General features: G+C 33.1%; 1 protein-coding gene across 1 annotated transcript; it reads right to left on the reverse strand.

Moving 5' to 3' along the window:
• Positions 1–15,647: 15,647 nt before the first annotated feature.
• On the reverse strand, positions 15,648–18,962 carry LOC139842906 (probable polygalacturonase At1g80170). The gene is made up of 10 exons (XM_071833004.1): positions 18,833–18,962; positions 17,956–18,197; positions 17,647–17,778; positions 17,391–17,561; positions 17,280–17,300; positions 16,962–17,169; positions 16,753–16,834; positions 16,548–16,656; positions 16,178–16,294; positions 15,648–16,088 (listed from the first exon to the last, which is right to left on the reverse strand). The coding sequence occupies exons 1-10, from the start codon at positions 18,960–18,962 to the stop codon at positions 15,744–15,746; spliced, it is 1,557 nt and encodes a 518-aa protein (XP_071689105.1). The 3' UTR covers positions 15,648–15,743.
• Positions 18,963–20,255: the final 1,293 nt, after the last annotated feature.

The raw sequence follows: 20,255 nt of genomic DNA on the forward strand, positions 1-20,255 counted from the left end.
ATATGTAAAAACAAGACTACTAACTTAATGATTTTTAAACGAGACATATATGTAACGATTATCGTTGTAAAGACATTTAATGTATATATATCATATTAAGAGATATTCATACATGATAATATCATGATAATATAATAATTTAAAATCTCATTTGATATTATAAACATTGGGTTAACAACATTTAACAAGATCGTTAACCTAAAGGTTTCAAAACAACACTTACATGTAACGACTAACGATGACTTAACGACTCAGTTAAAATGTATATACATGTAGTGTTTTAATATGTATTTATACACTTTTGAAAGACTTCAATACACTTATCAAAATACTTCTACTTAACAAAAATACTTACAATTACATCCTCGCTCAGTTTCATCAACAATTCTACTCGTATGCACCCGTATTCGTACTCGTACAATACACAGCTTTTAGATGTATGTACTATTGGTATATACACTCCAATGATCAGCTCTTAGCAGCCCATGTGAGTCACCTAATACATGTGGGAACCATCATTTGGCAACTAGCATGAAATATCTCATAAAATTACAAAAATATGAGTAATCATTCATGACTTATTTACATGAAAACAAAATTACATATCCTTTATATCTAATCCATACACCAATGACCAAAAACACCTACAAATACTTTCATTCTTCAATTTTCTTCATCTAATTGATCTCTCTCAAGTTCTATCTTCAAGTTCTAAGTGTTCTTCATATATTCTACAAGTTCTAGTTACATAAAATCAAGAATACTTTCAAGTTTGCTAGCTCACTTCCAATCTTGTAAGGTGATCATCCAACCTCAAGAAATCTTTGTTTCTTACAGTCGGTTATCATTTTAATACAAGGTAATAATCATATTCAAACTTTGGTTCAATTTCTATAACTATAACAATCTTATTTCAAGTGATGATCTTACTTGAACTTGTTTTCGTGTCATGATTCTGCTTCAAGAACTTCGAGCCATCCAAGGATTCGTTGAAGCTAGATCCATTTTTCTATTTTCCAGTAGGTTTATCCAAGGAACTTAAGGTAGTAATGATGTTCATAACATCATTCGATTCATACATATAAAGCTATCTTATTCGAAGGTTTAAACTTGTAATCACTAGAACATAGTTTAGTTAATTCTAAACTTGTTCGCAAACAAAAGTTAATCCTTCTAAATTGACTTTTAAAATCAACTAAACACATGTTCTATATCTATATGATATGCTAACTTAATGATTTAAAACCTGGAGACACGAAAAATACCGTAAAACCGGATTTACGCCGTCGTAGTAACACCGCGGGCTGTTTTGGGTTAGTTAATTAAAAACTATGATAAACTTTGATTTAAAAGTTGTTATTCTGAGAAAATGATTTTTATTATGAACATGAAACTATATCCAAAAATTATGGTTAAACTCAAAGTGGAAGTATGTTTTCTAAAATGGTCATCTAGACGTCGTTCTTTCGACTGAAATGACTACCTTTACAAAAACGACTTGTAACTTATTTTTCCGACTATAAACCTATACTTTTTCTGTTTAGATTCATAAAATAGAGTTCAATATGAAACCATAGCAATTTGATTCACTCAAAACGGATTTAAAATGAAGAAGTTATGGGTAAAACAAGATTGGATAATTTTTCTCATTTTAGCTACGTGAAAATTGGTAACAAATCTATTCCAACCATAACTTAATCAACTTGTATTGTATATTATGTAATCTTGAGATACCATAGACACGTATACAATATTTCGACCTATCATGTCGACATATCTATATATATTTCAGAACAACCATAGACACTCTATATGTGAATGTTGGAGTTAGCTATACAGGGTTGAGGTTGATTCCAAAATATATATAGTTTGAGTTGTGCTCAATACTGAGATATGTAGACACTGGGTCGTGGATTGATTCAAGATAATATTTATCGATTTATTTCTGTACATCTAACTGTGGACAACTAGTTGTAGGTTACTAACGAGGACAGCTGACTTAATAAACTTAAAACATCAAAATATATTAAAAGTGTTGTAAATATATTTTGAACATACTTTGATATATATGTATATATTGTTATAGGTTCGTGAATCAACCAGTGGCCAAGTCTTACTTTCCGACGAAGTAAAAATCTGTGAAAGTGAGTTATAGTCCCACTTTTAAAATCTAATATTTTTGGGATGAGAATACATGCAGGTTTTATAAATGATTTACAAAATAGACACAAGTACGTGAAACTACATTCTATGGTTGAATTATCGAAATCGAATATGCCCCTTTTTATTAAGTCTGGTAATCTAAGAATTAGGGAACAGACACCCTAATTGACGCGAATCCTAAAGATAGATCTATTGGGCCTAACAAACCCCATCCAAAGTACCGGATGCTTTAGTACTTCGAAATTTATATCATATCCGAAGGGTGTCCCGGAATGATGGGGATATTCTTATATATGCATCTTGTTAATGTCGGTTACCAGGTGTTCACCATATGAATGATTTTTATCTCTATGTATGGGATGTGTATTGAAATATGAAATCTTGTGGTCTATTATTATGATTTGATATATATAGGTTAAACCTATAACTCACCAACATTTTTGTTGACGTTTTAAGCATGTTTATTCTCAGGTGATTATTAAGAGCTTCCGCTGTCGCATACTTAAATAAGGACGAGATTTGGAGTCCATGCTTGTATGATATTGTGTAAAAACTGCATTCAAGAAACTTATTTTGTTGTAACATATTTGTATTGTAAACCATTATGTAATGGTCGTGTGTAAACAGGATATTTTAGATTATCATTATTTGATAATCTACGTAAAGCTTTTTAAAACCTTTATCTATGAAATAAAGGTTATGGTTTGTTTTAAAAATGAATGCAGTCTTTGAAAAATGTCTCATATAGAGGTCAAAACCTCGCAACGAAATCAATTAATATGGAACGTTTTTAATCAATAAGAACGGGACATTTCAGTTTATTCATAGGAGTGGCAATTTTAGAAAAATCTTTTATGAAACGTCGGTAAAAACCGGCATGCCCTAGAAAACTCCTAACTCCTCTAACATTGGTGGGATGTGGAAGTTTAGCAATTACATCTACCTTAGCTCTATCCACTTCAATTCCTTCCTTTGAGATTTTATGACCAAGAACGATGCCTTCTTTAACCATGAATTGGCATTTCATGCCACCCTTCTTAGGTACACATTGAACTGGGCTTACCCATGGACTATCAGAGATGGGATAAATTAAACCTGCATCAAGCAATTTAATAATTTCTTTCTTAACAACATCTTGCATATTAGGATTTAGTCTTCATTGGCGTTGCACATACGTTTTATGACCTTCTTCCATAAGGATTTTATGTGTGCAATACGAAGGACTTATTCCTTTAATATCATGAATCTTCCATGCAATAGCTGGTTTATGAGCTTTTAGCACAGAAATGAGTTGAGATTTTTCATTTTCAGTAAGAGAAGACGATATTATTACAGGTAATTCAGATTCACCATGTAAATAAGCATATTCCAAATGGTTTGGAAGTGGCTTTAACTCTAATGTCGGTGGTTCTTCTATCGATGATTTGTATCGATATCTGTCTTCTTCTTTTAGAATTTGAAGTTCTTCTGTTGTTAGTTCATATCCATTAGCCATAAGTGTAGCTAACATTTCAGCTTCATCAATTGGTTCAGTTCCTTCTCCTAAAGAACATTCTCATATTCCTTGTAATTCTGAAAATTCTTCTAACAATTCTGCATGTGAATCTAAAGTTTGAATATAATAACATGTATCATCTACAGATTACGGTTGTTGCATGGCTCTATCAACAGAAAAGGTAACACTCTCGTCCTCTATACTTAGGGTCAGTTTCTTACCGAACACGTCTATTATTGCTTTAGCTGTGTTTAAGAATGGTCTTCCTAATATGAGAGGAACTCGAGAATCTTCTTCCATGTCCAGAATAACAAAATCTACTGGAAATACTAAAGTATCAACTTTAACTAGCATGTTCTCCATTATCCCTCTAGGATATTTTACTGATCGATCGGCTAGTTGTATGCTTATTCGTGTTGGTTTTAATTCTGCAAGGTCTAATTTAGCGTATAGTGAATACGGCATTAAATTTATACCAGCACCTAAGTCTGCCAATGCTTCTATTGAACTAAGACTACCCAGAAAACATGGAATTGTGAAACTTCCTAGATCAGATAATTTTTCTGGTATCTTATTCAACAGCACTGCAGAACAATTAGCATTCATAGTAACAGCTGAGAGTTCTTCCATTTTCTTTCTATTTGTGATTAGATCTTTCAAGAATTTAGCATATCTAGGAATTCATGAAATCACATAAGATTTACATTTATTTGTTTAAACATATTCAAGAATTTGGATTGCTCGGCTTCAAGTCTTTCTTTTCTCATTTTACTCGGGTAAGGAAGTGGTGGTTGGTAAAGTTTAACATAAGGTTTAGCCTTAACTATGTTATCTTCATTAAACTTTTCAACTACCGGTTCTGTTTCCTTATCTTGCTCAGGTTGTGGTTCTTGTGGAGTAGGAATAGAGTCATCAGAAATTACAGGTATTTCAGGTAGTTTAAGTGTAATACCACTTCTTGTGGTAATGGCTTTAGCTGTTTCATTCCGGGGGTTAGCATTTGTATCGCTCGGTAGACTTCTCGGTTTTCTTTCACCTATTAACCGTGCTAGGTTGCTCACTTCTTGTTCCAGATTTTGAATAGAAGCTTGTTGATTTCTAAATGCTTGGGCAGTTTGTTCATTGGTTTGTTTCTGAGATGTAAAAAACTGCGTTTGAGATTCAACTAGCTTTGACATCATATCTTCTAAATTTGGCTTTTTTATCATCGGTTTGTGATGGTTTGTTTTGAAAAATAGGTCTTTGCTGATTGTAAGTATTATTATATACTTGTTGATTACTAGGACCTTGTTGATTGTTGTATGGAACATTTCGGTTATAATTCTGATTTTGATTGTAGATTGGTCTTGGCGGTTGATAATTATTCTGATAATTATTTCCAGGCCTTTGGTTCATGTATGAAACATTCTCTCTTTGTTCCATTGTTTGTTCAATACTGAGACAATCTTTTGTCAAATGTGGTCCTCCACACTGCTCACAACTAATTCGTATTGAGTGAATATCTTTAGTCATCTTTTCCATTCGTCTCTCAACAGCATCTATTTTTGCGGAAATAGAATCAAAGTCATGGCTAGAATCGGCTCTAGCCGCTTTAGATGATTTAACGATATCTTTTTCTTGGTGCCACTCATGTGAGTGGGAAGCAGTGTTATCAATAATTTTGTAAGCCTCAGTTGCGGTTTTCTTCATAATGGAACCACCAGCTGCTATATCAATGTCTTTGCGTGTAGTGATGTCGCATCCTTGGTAGAATATTTGTACTATTTGATAAGTGTCTAAACCATGTTGCGGACATCCTCTCAATAACTTTCCAAATCTTGTCCACGCCTCATATAGAGTTTCATTTGGCTTTTGCGTGAACGTAACTATTTCTCCTTGAAGTCTCACTGCTTTAGATGCCGGAAAGAATTGTTTAAGAAATTTTTCAACTAAAACATCCCATGTATCAATCGCCCCTACAGGTAACGATTCTAACCAATCTTTGGCTTCTCCCTTTAAAGTCCAGGGAAATAACATGAGATAGATCTGTTCATCCTCCACTTCCCTAATTTTAAATAGAGTACAGATCCTATTAAAAGTACGAAGATGTTCGTTTGGATCTTCCTTCGGTGCACCACTAAATTGGCATTGATTAGTTACCTTGTGTAGGATTTGTCCTTTGATTTCATAATCTGGCGCATTACTGTCTGGTTGAGTAATTGCGTGACCTTGGCCAGTGCGTTTACCTCTCATTCGGTTGAATTTGTTGAATCCAAACTTAGAGGTTCTAGATTTTCCATGATTGAATTTGTTGAATCTGAATCACTAGAGGATTCTGATTTAATGGTTTGTTCCTCGACAATCTATGTTTGAATGATTGGTGGTTCAGGAGGAATGATTAGTGGTTCAGGATCTCTGAATTGTCCCGGAATATCTTCCGGATTCTCAATTGTGAAGTTGGGTTCAAAAAATGGATTATCGGAAATTTGAATTGGAGTACTTGGTCGACTGGATGACGATTCTAAAGAAAAATCAACGGCGACAATATTGGCTAGATGTCTTGATCGAGTTACAGGTGGTGAACGTATAAAAGGTGGTGAACGTTTTGCTCGGTGCATTCACTGAATATCCTATTAGTTATAAAAAAATAAAAATTATATAAGTTATCAAATTAATAGACTTTTCTGATTTTGCCCACGTTTTGAATAGCCAATAGATGCAGCAGGTAGCCAGGACCCTTTAAATCGGAAGCCCATAACTCGCCACTAACAAATCCAACTATTACTACGAACCAGAAAATTTTGGATGTCTATCAATTTAACCGCTTAAAATAATTTTTCGTTGAAATTTAAAGAAATTTTAGAGAAGAAATAGAAAATTCTATATCCTAAAAACTAGAGCGTCGAGAAATAAGAAAGAAAAAGAGCGCATCGAAAAACGTCAAAAAATAAAAGGTCAAAAAATAATAAAAAGAACGTAGCGCGTCGAAACTTAAAAGTCTAAAATCTAAGAATTAAACGTTGCATTTAAAGATATTAAACCTTAAAGGAGTTCTATATCCAAATCGGCAATAACTTAAAAAGTACTAAAATCTTAAAACGGCGTCGCAAAATTCTAAAGCACCTAAATCTTAGTCTAAAGAGAAAGTACTTAAGGGATTTTACGGCAAAACCTAAAAATCTAGAAATAAAAATAACTATGGCAAAAACTATATTAAAACTAATTACGAACGAAAAATACAAATATTACGATTAAACTATTAAAAAGATACGAAGATATAAAACTAAAGTTATAAAAATACAATTTTTATAAAAATATTATTTTTATATTATTATTTTATAAAAGTGCTAATTTATATAATTAATAAAACTAATTTAAACTAAATATTACAAATTAATTAAAACTAAAACTAAATATTAAAAACTAATTAATTAATTAAACCCTAATTATAATTAATTAATATTAATAATAATTAAAAATCGTAACCCTAACCTGCAAACTGAGGTACCGGGGCTGTCAAATCAATCCATGCGATCGCATGGATTGTCTGTAGGATTTTCATGCGGTCGCATGACTTCGGTTTCCAGGTCTGTTTAGATGGGCTTCTACAGTGTCGGGCCGTATTCTTTTATAAATATTTTTTTTGTTTTAATATTTATATAAAATATTTATATAAATTAAATAAAAACTTATATTTTTACAAACTAAAAATAGAAATAGAAATATTTTATAATTTATATATTTTGAACAATTCTTAAAAATATATTTTGTTTTTCTTTTTATATTTTTATATTTTTAATATTTAAAACGTATTTTTACAAAAAGAAATTTAATAAATTTTTCTTTTTTTTTATATATAGCGTTTCGCTTTCGGCGTTGTTATGTCCCCGGCATCGGCGCCAAAAATACTTGATGTGCGTAGAGGTGTATACGAAATAGTGATATTTTTACAATGAAATACTATTAAATACGATACAATTTTACACAAGTTATTTAATTATTTATAGATTGGAAATACCTAAACCTTGCTACAACACTTATAGGCAGTGTACCTAATCGTACAGTAGTGCAGTTTTTAGTAAGTTCGGTTCGTTCCACAGGGAGCTAGCCAAGTTTAACGCTATATTTTTAAAACTATATTTGTAAATATATAAATATAAGTAGTATTATTATTATAAAAGGGGGATTTTACCGTTTAATGACCGGTTTGTCGATTTTAAAACTTTAGTCGCAGTTAAAACCTAATGTAAAATATTAAAAATAAAAATAACTTAATTTAAAGCGTAAAGTAAATGACAATAATTAAAGTGCGATAAATTAAAATGCGATAAATAAAATGACAATAAATAAAATTGCGATAATTAAAAAGTACGATAATTAAAAGTGCAATTAAATAAAAGTGCGATGAAATATGAAATAAAGGAATTATGCTTATTTAAACTTCCGTAATCATGATGTTTGACGTGTTGATTTTAATTTATTACCATGGGTTAATTGTCCTTTGTCCTGGATTATTCGATATATCCATCTGGTTTTTGTCCATAACAGTCCATCAGTCATAAATATAAAGTGCGAGTGTCCTCGTCAAATTATTCTTATATCCGAAGTCAAATATTCCAACTAATTGGGGACTTAAACTATAATTACACTAATTTTCCTTGTATATAATTCACCCCTGTTTTAATAAGTCCATTGACTATTAATCCATTCCCATGTCCGGTTAAATGAACGATTATTAGTACTTATAAATATCTTGCCCATCGTGTTCGATCGAGTGTATATGGTTATTTATAGGTACGTCCAATTGTAAATCTTTATATTAAATTAACGAACTATCATTCAATTAAACAAATATAAAGCCCATTAATAGCTCATAGTCTAATTTCCACAAGTGTCGTTCTTTTGTCCAAACCCCAATTATGGTACAAAGCCCAATTACCCAATTTTAATATTTAGCCCAACATCACGATTATTTTGGCTTAAATAAGCATAATAATAACTTAGCTACGAGACATTAATTTAAAAAGGTTGAACATAACTTACAATGATTAATAATAGCGTAGCGTTACACGAACAGAATTTTGACTTACACACTTACAACATTCGCTAACATACCCTTATTATTATTAAATTAAAATTAAAATTAAAATTAAAATTAAAATTAAAATTATAATATATATATATATATATATATATATATATATATATATATATATATATATATATATATATATATATATATATATATATATATATATATATATATATATATATATTACGTGAGAGATAGAGAGAAAGAGGTGTCAAACATTCGACTGAATTCGTTGCTTTTTATAGGATGTGGCCTGCTACAGTGTTCCATGCGATCGCATGGCATTTGTGCCTTCTGGCCATGCGATCGCATGGCCTGGGAATCCAGCTCACAATTGTTTGTTTGCTAGTTTGCCGACGGTTTTATATATAATATAATATATATATAATTTTAAGAATTAATTATATATTATATTATATTCATGTGCATAGTTGACTTGTAATTTTTAGTCCGTTGCATCGAGCGTTGAGAGTTGATTCTGGTCCGGGTTCCGGATTTTCGAACGTCCTTGCGTACTATTTAATATCTTGTACTTTGCGTTTTGCGTCTTGTACTCTTGTAATTTTGAGACGTTTCTCATCAATAATTTGAACCACTTTGATTGTACTTTGTACTTTTTAGCTTTTTGGTCGTTTGCGTCTTCACTTCGTCGAATCTGTCTTTTGTCTTCACCTTTTATTATTTAAACGAATATTACTTGTAAATAGAACAATTGCAACTAAAAGCTTGTCTTTCTTGAGGGATAATGCTATGAAATATATGTTCGTTTTTAGCATTATCAGTCAACTATGCACAAGAATATAATATAATATATATAAAATTATATAAAATTATATATTATTATATTATATATTATAAAATTCAGCAGCCCACGTTTAACTCAATTTGGTGAGCTGGAATCCGAAGCTCCGCACTCGCGGAGCTGTAAGGCACAAAAGTACCGCACTCGCGGAGCTGTACTGTTCAAAGTGGGCCTATAAAAGCTCATGCATTCTGCTCGAATTCTGCATCCCTTTTTCACTCAATCTCTCTATCTATATACGATATATATATTTATATTTATAATACTAAAGTTTAATTTAATATTAATAATAATTTGGGTTATTGTAAGAAATGTTTTACGGGTTTTAAGTCGAAACTCTGTCCGTGTAACGCTACGCGATAAATAATCACTGTAAGCTTTGTTCTTCCTTTTTAAATTAATGTATCGTAACTAAGTTATTATTATGCTTATTTGAGCCGAAGTAATCGTGATGTTAGACTAAATATTAAGATGGGGTTATTGGATTTTGTACCATAATTAAGGTTTGGACAAAAGACCGACACTTGTGAACATTGGACTATTGACTATTAATAGGTAGGGGGTATTGTCTAATTGAATGACAACTCATTGGAACCTGTCGAACCTATCTTCAAATTAGTTAATCTAATAATTATTAAAATGATTATGTATGTCCTATTTAGTGACGTTTATACGACATCTTTTACGATCATTTAATTAATTATTCGGGTTGAGTAATTGATTATTCATTCTGATCAAGTGGGTAAATTAATATTCATATCTCATTAAAACAGGGGTGGATTACATACAAGGATAATTGGTGTAATTGTTAACAAAGTATTAAAACCTTGGATTACACGCAGTCGATAACCTGGTGTAATTATTAACAAAGTATTAAAACCTTGTTACAGTTTGAATCCCTAATTAGTTGGAATATTTGACTTCGAGAATAAGGTTAATTTGACGAGCATTTTATAATTATGACCGATGGACTATTATGGACAAAAACTTAATAGGTATCAAATAATCCAGGATAAAGGACAATTAACCCAGGATAATAAATTAAAATCAAAACGTCAAACATCATGATTACGGAAGTTTAAATAAGCATAATTCTTTTATTGTATTTCTCATCGTACTTTTATTTCCTGTCATTTTATTATTCGCAATTTTATATATCGTCATTTAAATATTGTTATTTATTTTACGCATTTTAATTATCGTCATTTATCTTTACGCTTAATATTTAAAATCGACAAACCGGTCATTAAACGGTAAAACCCCCTTTTATAATATTACTATCTATATATAATTATATATATTTGTATAAATATAGTTTTATAAAAATATAGTACGTAATCACTAGATCCCTGTGGAACGAACCGGACTTACTAAAAACTACACTACTCTACGATTAGGTACACTGCCTATAAGTGTTGTAGCAAGGTTTAGGTATATCCATTCTATAAATAAATAAATAACTTGTGTAAAATTGTATCGTATTTAATATTATTTCGTAATAAAATATAATAGTATTTCGTATACCATCGCTCGCACATCAAACACCTCTTCAAATTTGATATATGGAAAGTAGGATGAACGGAGCTCAGTTGAGGCGGAAGATCTAAACGATAATCAACGGTTCCAACAAGCTCCAAGATTTCAAAAGGACCAATATACCGCGGATTTAGCTTCCCGCGTTTCCCGAAACGGATTACACCTTTCCAAGGCGCGACTTTTAACATTACGTGGTCACCGACTTGAAATTCGAGTTCGTTGCGTCTTTTATCGGTATAGCTCTTTTGACGACTACGGGCCGTCCTAAGCCTATCTCGGATTTGAACGATCTTCTCGGTTGTTTCATGAATGAGTTCGGGTCCGGTGATTTGTGTGTCGCCCACTTCGGCCCAACAAAGAGGTGAACGACATTTGCGGCCATATAATGCTTCGAATGGTGCGACGTTAATACTCGCTTGATAACTATTGTTGTAGGAGAATTCGGCGAGAGGCAAGTGCTTGTCCCAAGCTTTTCCGAAATCGATAACGCAAGCTCGTAGCATGCCTTCCAAGGTTTGAATTGTGCGTTCACTTTGCCCGTCGGTTTACGGATGGTATGCGGTGCTCATGTCTAATCGTGTTCCCAACGCTTCTTGTAAAGTACGCCAAAATCTAGAAACAAAACGGCCATCTCGATCGGAAATAATCGATAATGGTACACCGTGACGGGCTACAATCTCTTTAATGTAGAGTTGTGCAAGTTTCTCCATTTTGTCGGTTTCCTTCATGGCTAGGAAGTGGGCGAATTTGGTAAGACGATCTACAATAATCTAAATAGTATCATAACCGCTCGCCATTCTTGGTAGTTTTGTGATAAAATCCATCGTTATTCTTTTCCACTTCCATTGTGGGATTTCGGGTTGTTGAAGTAGTCCGGACGGTCTTTGGTGTTCGGCTTTGACTTTGGAGCAAGTTAGGCACTTTCCAACATAAGTAGCAACGTCCCTTTTAGTGTTCGGCCACCAATATTGTTCCTTAAGGTCGTGGTACATCTTATTGGCACCGGAGTGAATCGAATACCTTGACTTATGAGCTTCGTCTAGAATAAGGCTTCGCAAGTCCCCAGAACTAGGCACCCAAATTCTTCCGGCGAAATATCGGAGTCCGGTCTCCTTAACTTTGAATCGATAGGTGAGGACGTTCAAGCGTTCGAGAGAGATGTTTTCATCCTTGAGAGCCTCGTCTTGGGCTACACGAATTTGATTATTGAGATTGGTGTGGATGGTGATGTTTAAATCTCGGACACGAAGAGGCACCGCTCTTTCTTTTCGACTTAAGGCATCGGCTACTACATTTGCCTTCCCGGGATGGTAACGAAGCTCACAATCGTAATCGTTCAAAGTTTCAATCCACCGTCGTTGTCACTAAATCTCAAGATTTAAGCAACTAAATCTCAAGATCAAACACACCCATTTCAAGTTTAAGCTAGTTACATCAAAATGACAAGAACAAGCATATAAATCATATATTCATGTTAGACTTAAGCCATAGACACTAATTAACACTTTTATAAGTTAAAAACATCAAGAACAAAGAATCTAGTGATTTTAGAAGGTTACCCAAACTAGATGAAATCGGTATGGAATTGAAGAGGAAGATGCAAGGATTCCAAATATGTAATTTGTTTTGATGTTGGCTTGCTAGATCGAAAATGGATGATGAATCTTTGTAGTTGAGGTTTGAGAGAAAAGTGGAAGTATTAAGATGAAGATGGGAGGTGAATGAATGGTGGGAGGTGGGTTTGACTAGTTCACTAGTCACCACTTTGCCCACTTGACAACATTAGTCCCTCGAGTTTAAAAGCGAGTGCGTGAATTACTAAACGAGATATTTTTAAAATGCGTATCAACGGAAGATGTTATAATTATATAACGGACTTTAAAATAAATAGACGAAAAGTAAACGGAAAAAGGCGGGATGTTATAGATATGGATGAACCTAAATGGATATGGATACGGATATGGATGAACCTAAATGGATATGGATATGGACATGGATGAAGAGTTTCATCCATGGATATATCCATTACCACCCGAATTACATATACAAATACGTAAATATAGATATACGATTATATATTTACTATTACAAGTTTATTTACTGTAAGATTTACATTTTCCTTTCAACCCTATAATGGAATAACTATAAAATATTACAATAAAACGCGTATATCTAACAAAATAAACTTACAATTTCATATTCAAGGTTTCATAATCTGTGTTTTATAGTAAATTTTTCAAATTTGGTTATATCTTTAACAAAGATTACATATTCTTATCGATAGATTTTAAATATGTCTTTTTATATTTATTTTTGCTATACTACGTTTTTATTTTAATCGCATATTAGAAAATATTATAATATTTTTAATATGCATTGGATATCCATTAACCCGCTTAATTCACTGGATATGGATATGGATATGGATAGATGACTTGAAACTAAATAGATATGGATATGGATATGGATGAGCAAAAACTAAATGGATATGGATATGGATATGGATACGGCATCACCCGATCCATATCCGATCCATTGTCATCCCTACTCTCCACTACAAATGGTATTGTCATGGCCAAACTATTCATTCCTCTTAACTGTTACATTAACGTTACATCAGCACCAAAAGTCTTTAATTAACTCATAATTCAAAAAATGTATATCATAGCATCTACCTTTTAAAGTGCTACATCATTAATAAATTTCCTTTTTTATTTATTTTGATTAATAGAAAATAATAATAGTACACACTATGTGGGAACATTCATGCACAAAAGTGGTTCTTCATCACCAATACAGACAATTGTAGGATAATAAGCTATAAAGCATTCTCCAAATTGATGGTGATCAGCGGTAACGAACACCATTAACGCAACTGTGCCTATGGCACCATGCGTTTAACGAATGCCAGTTCAGCAGGTAACGAGCTATAACGATTCAATAGTGACTGGCACTAAGGTCACTCCCTATCGTAACTAAACTATTCATCCTCTTAACCTTCCACATCAGCACCATATCAACACCAATATCCTATAACTAACTCATAACTAAACACTCTCTATCATGGCTAAAACAATACTCCTTTTAATATACAACGTACAAGCAATAAAGCATCAAGTCCAACAATAAAAAACCACTGGGACCCACAATTCCTATAACTAACCTAAACACTTCCGTTAAATTGATGGTGAGTGCGGGTAAGCGGGTAACTAGCTCATGCCTATGGTTAGTTACGGGTAATGAGCTTTAGGGAGTGGTCTAACGGGTCATTCGTAGCAAATTGATTATTTTCCGAAAGTATCTTGATAGCACAGAAATTTTTAAATTAATTGGCTTAATTTTTCTGAAGAGATCACCAACACTTGTTAGTATGTGAAGTATTTCACTTTCAGTTTAATTAGAGTGAATGTTTGATTTATATAATTGTAACGGAAGAGACCAAGGCACAAGACAGACGTTCGTTTGATCTTTTAGTTAGGGTCCATTATTTTATCCACCTTTTATCATCAACTGTGCCCTTTTCCCCGTTTATGCTATAACTAAACGTTCTTCCAAATTACTTGATAATACAGGTGATTGTAAACCCTAACCTTCAAAAGAAAGGGAACAAATCAGCATTGTGTTTTTGAAGGCTGCTTAAGGTGAGCTATTCTAGATTGCGAATCAGGTTGGAAAATGAAGGTGACATTTTAAACCCGTTCTTTTATGAATGGGTCAATTTGATTTAGTGCTTATCCATAACGGGTCAAACGGTTTATACACAATTTTAATACTTGAAACAAATTGACACGTTTTATTTCACATAAATTTTACAACTGTAAATACAGGGAAGTGATTCGTACACAACCAATTTTTAGTCATACATAACTAAATATGCTTTATGATGTTGTATGATACAACACTGTTAAACATGTTTGGTTTGGATGGCTAAAAATTGATTGTGTACGAATATCACCTTACAAAGCATTAACTACTTTTAAAAAATGGATTTTGTTTACCTTACAACCAACATTTTCGAATTCCGACCCATCCAATTTGCCACCTACAGATTGATGTTTACATATTATGTTTACATATTGGCTTGTGCAGTGTTGATGGATTTAAAGCAAAAGTTGAAAGATATATAGAAGTAGAGGTCATAGGCTTGGACCGATATGGCCAACCTATAACGGTGATTGCTTCAGGCTCGCAGGCTCGTATTTTACAACACGAATGTGATCATCTACAAGGCACTCTTTATGTTGACAAAATGATATAAAAATAATAATAATAAAAAAACAAAAACAAAAAAAAACATTCAGGACTGTTGATAACTTACAATTGCCTTTACCTAATGGCTGTCCTAAGCAGCTTGTTCGGTAGCATTTTAATTTCATAGATCATCATTATCATTATATGCAGATAATGTAGAGGATTAATCAATTGTAAGTGTATTCTTTTATTTATATCAACACACCAAAAACATTTTGTTATCTTCCTTTACACTGTAGTTAACTTAAATGCATCCCATTGCAGAAGACTGTCCATAAAAAAAAAGTTTGCAGGGTAAATTTAGCTCACTTCACTAGATATTTGATATACATATCATATTTCACACCTAAATATATTATTGTTAGTTTTACACAAGTCATATACATTAAAAAATATTAAGGTGCCTTTTTCTTATTAAGTACAAATCAATGAAGCAGTACATGTCTCACTGCATAATGTGCAAGTTGATGTAACCTTGAGAAACACTGAATCAATGGCTTAAAGATGAAGGTAGACGCAATGATCTGATCAATAAAGTTTCTACAAGGTGAAACACAAGTAGGGGGGTATACGATACTCGAAGTTGTAACATTAGCTTCCCAGCAATACGAAGTTGTGATACCGCCCGAGGGTGATACAAGTTCGATGTCTTCCAAATATAACCCTTCGCAAGGAGAAACATCACTACAAGCGAATATTATAGCTTCCTTAGTAACCGAAGTTCCTTTAACGTTCACAAACGATATGTTGTTCACATTAACAGCACAAGTCTGCACATTTGTGAAATGCATCTTCTAATTAGTCAACCAAATCTATCAATAGTCAATACCGCTGAGTACGTTAGTTGGAAAATATGTACCTTGTTTGGACATGCCTTGTGTTTGTCACAGTAATATTGATCGATTATAATCGGATTTGATACATTTTCCATCCATATATTCTCAAATTTCACATTGTTGACAAAACCACTACCTCCCTGATGCAGATAATGAACAATCCTGATAATCAGTTAAAGGCAATATATGCTATAAATCTGACTCGGGTCTCGACCCAACCCGTTTGACCTATTTAAAAGCTGACCCGTTTCGACCCATGACCCATTTCACCCAACCTGTTTGATCCTTGACTCGTTTGATCACTAGGGAAACATGTAAAATTTGGATATCAGCGCCTTGATACATTTTCTGTTTAGTACCTTTGTTACAGTTAAATAGAAGAATACTGAATACCTGCCATGTTTTGATCCTGAGTCCATTATCAGTGTTGGACAAAAATGCCCCATAGACACTAATATCGTAAACTTGATCGCACGTCCCAGACTCTCCCAAGCTTCCGATGCTACCAATATAAACATCATATCAATTGATGAATGTACACAATAGTTATAATAATTGTATCTACCACTAGTCGCGATTAAATCAGAAAAGCTTTTACCTTATCCCGTGACCTGGGCCACAGAAAATATTCCTGACCTGAACTTTTGATGAATTACTGACTATCGATATGCAGTCATCACCTGATTTTATAGATATCATGCACTAAATAAGCCAAATTATACATGAAAAGTTAAAAATTCAACATTTTGGAATTGAAAAAAGCTAGTCTGTTGTATAATAATATTAGGTAAATGGTATAAAACCAACCTGTTCTAACAGTAGTGTCTTTTAATTTTACATTCGTGGATGCACTTATGTGGATACCGTCTGTATTAGGGCTACCAGCAGGAGCGAAAACGGTCAGACGTGATGCTGTGACCCCATCACATGTTGTGAACGCCATTTGCATTTGTTGACCATTAACAATCATCAGATTCCTCACTGTCAAATCGTTGCATCTGTGAAAAGATATCGCCTACACAATTTTTAAGAACTTGTTAGTACACTTAAAAATATTATGCTCTTTTGGGCATAATAACGCAAACTTCATTAAACTAACTCCAATGCTGCATCATCTGTACTAACCGTTGGAGCATGTCTGCAAGGCTGCAAAACATTTATATAAAGAAGTTAGCATATGTGATACTCAATTTGTAGAATGAAAAGAAAGAAACTAATCAAGAAAACGAGAAATACATTTGTTGGGTCCCTCTTGCAAGAACTGGCCCACCATTCTTGCCCCATTCCATCGATGATTCCTCCTCCATCAACCTTAAGGTGATCCACATTATGGAAATATAGCCACTTCTGTGTATTATTACCATTCCAAACATCAGGATCGCTCGGAGCAACAATCGAACCATAAATCTATGGAAATATAAAACAAGATTTAGTTTGTATTATGGAATAAAATAAATTATGTTATGTGATCGATATATGGTATATAGTATACCATTAAAGTCACATTCGAGTTGCAAGGGCCTCCGAAACTAATCGGTCCAACGAGACAATTACATTCAGCCGGAATTATAATTGTTGATTCGACTTCTGAAGAACATGCTATGTCCCAAACATCTGCAAATACCTAGATCAAAAACTTTATTCTGTCAACAGATGATTTCTTTAATTCTTTCACAGAAAAGATCATTTCTACATACTTTTCTTTACTGAAAAATAATACAAAATAACTGAAACCCTCTTAGGCATTTTAACAAACACCTGGTGAGCAACAAAAAAAAAAAAAAAAAATCAAATCAATAACCTTTGTGTCATCTTTAATACCATCTCCTACTGCACCATAATCCTTAACATTTAGGACAATTCTTGACTCGAAAAAGTTGTTGAAACCCCAAAATTGAGATGACCGATGTAGTAACGAATCAAAAGCCTGCACATTAATGGAGATTGAAAAAAGGAATACAGAGTAAATGATGATACACACAAATTTACAGACAAATTTATGATCCGAAGGTGATGATGATGATGATATCATTTTTTTTCTTTCTGTCAGATAATACACAAATTAGAATTAAAGAAGTGACATATAATTTACATGTTTTGCTGAGATGTGGACGTGTTGAAATTAGTTAAAGAATCCTTGTCGAGTGAGCCAAGTCGAAGGAGGATCAAAATATTCTTCATCTGCCCTTTTCACTTTATATATTCCCGTGTTTGCTTGCATCTGAATGGGACCATTCAGCACCGAGTGCTGAATCGGTCAGCATTCAGAGTGTTTGAATTGGGTCACTGAATGAAGGGTGTCTCTGAATCAGATTCTGAACCGTTCAAATTTAAAGACCTCTCTATACCATTCAGTGGCTACATATTTCCCTCAGTACCCTTTTATTCTCATTATCTTCCCACATCTTCAACCATCTGCAACTCGTAGGATCCTTCATCCAAGTTTGATTTCTATCACCAGGTAATATCATCTTCATCATCAAGAAACTTCAACTTTAAATTTTTTTTTTATCTTCTACCTTTTTTTTATCATCTTCATCACCAATAAACTTCATCCACATCCGATTAAAATCTTTCTTTAAAATTATTTTTTTCTATCTTCTACCTTATATGTATATTTATCTTCATCATCAATATATCTTCTTGTTTTTACCAAAAATTAACCAACGTAAACATACCTACAATCATGTACAGAGCTAAATCTCTCTTACATGATTTTAGGGATTTCTTATAATAATGAAATTTAGGGTTTAAACTCTCTTCAATTTCAGCGACTTCAAGTAGCCCTTCACTCATATTTTGTTTCATGTTTGCCTATATACCTTCATCAAGGTTGCAATTTGGTGGGGATTCTATGTAAAAGTGCTTTAATTTTTTTGTGGGTATTGTTTTTTGTGAGATCTGAATCGGTCATTTAGAGTTACACATAAATTATAGGGTAATTTCATGTTTGGAAATTTTAGTGGGTATTGTTGTTTTTTTTTTTTTTTTTTTTTTTTTTATTTTGTTATGAATGTTTAGATATTAATATTATTGTTGTTTTTTTAAGTATAATTTTTGTAAAGGTATAGATATTGATATAAGGTTAATATGGTAATTTTATATCATTATGGGTGTTGATTCAAAACTCTTATCAAACAGTGAGTTTTCATTCAGAACGATACTGATTCAGAACTTTTGTATCATTCAGAGCTCTGAATCATTCAGTGCTAAATCATTCAGTTTTATCAAACGCACTACAATAAAAATATTGAGTAATTAGTTTTAAAACTTCAATTACAACAACACATACCAAAACAACGAAGAATTGTTAGCAAAAATAAGGTTGAATCGAACGATGAAAGGCCTAAATTGATTTTGGTTGGTCGTAGTGGTAGATGTTATTATGATTGCGAGGTTCCCTCATTTGACGGTTTTTGTAAGACATGCTATGTATTGAATAAAGATGTTTCAAAATGTATTCTTAGCGATTTTAATTCGAGGTCAAGAAATAAGACGAACGAGGCCTCCAATTCCACTTCGGAGGCTTTTAAGCTAAAAAACAACATTGACTACTTGGATTACGGGGACGCAACTCAAAACTTGTTTATGGGCCCTCAAGATGGAAGAAATGGCGGCTCAATGGCAATTGGGAGAGGTAATATGTCCGTGGAGGCTTTTGCGACTTTCGATGTTATGATGGCACCGTTGGCCACGGAGAGTGCACCGGGTTATGGATCCACTAATATGTTATCTTACAAGATTGAGAATCGGTCTGGAAAGAATTCTTTAAAAGCCACGGTCAATGTAAAATTGAAAATGGCGGACCCTCGAGGTTGATTGTTGGAGTCTGTCAACTGCTCTTCGTTTGGTTTTGTCCTTGTATTTTAGTGTATTTTTCGGTTTTTTGTTTGATTATATATGTTTGTAAGGTTTTGGTCGGGTTGTTAGGGAGACTCATTTCGTTTATTGATAGTTTTTGTTTAGATGATTATTTTCTAAGTACAAGCTTCCATGTTTTCCTCTTGTCCTTTTGCACTCATGTTGAGGGCGTTTTCCTTTTGAAAATGACCTCGTTTCGATATGAGTTCTCGTTTGTTTTCGCCAAAAAAACACACACAC

The sequence above is a fragment of the Rutidosis leptorrhynchoides genome, chromosome 4, assembly GCF_046630445.1.
Source record: "Rutidosis leptorrhynchoides isolate AG116_Rl617_1_P2 chromosome 4, CSIRO_AGI_Rlap_v1, whole genome shotgun sequence".
Lineage (NCBI taxonomy): Eukaryota > Viridiplantae > Streptophyta > Magnoliopsida > Asterales > Asteraceae > Rutidosis > Rutidosis leptorrhynchoides.

What these genes read in the sequence shown, in the direction of transcription:
- LOC139842906 (XM_071833004.1), bottom strand. Translation starts at nt 18,962, where the DNA reads ATGAAACAAAATATGAGTGAAGGGCTACTTGAAGTCGCTGAAATTGAA. An exon ending in GTATTAAAGATGACACAAAG is followed by an intron (nt 17,779 to 17,955) that starts GTTATTGATTTG and finishes TTTTTGATCTAG; the next exon opens with GTATTTGCAGATGTTTGGGA. An exon ending in ACAAGGCATGTCCAAACAAG is followed by an intron (nt 16,089 to 16,177) that starts GTACATATTTTC and finishes ACAAATGTGCAG; the next exon opens with ACTTGTGCTGTTAATGTGAA.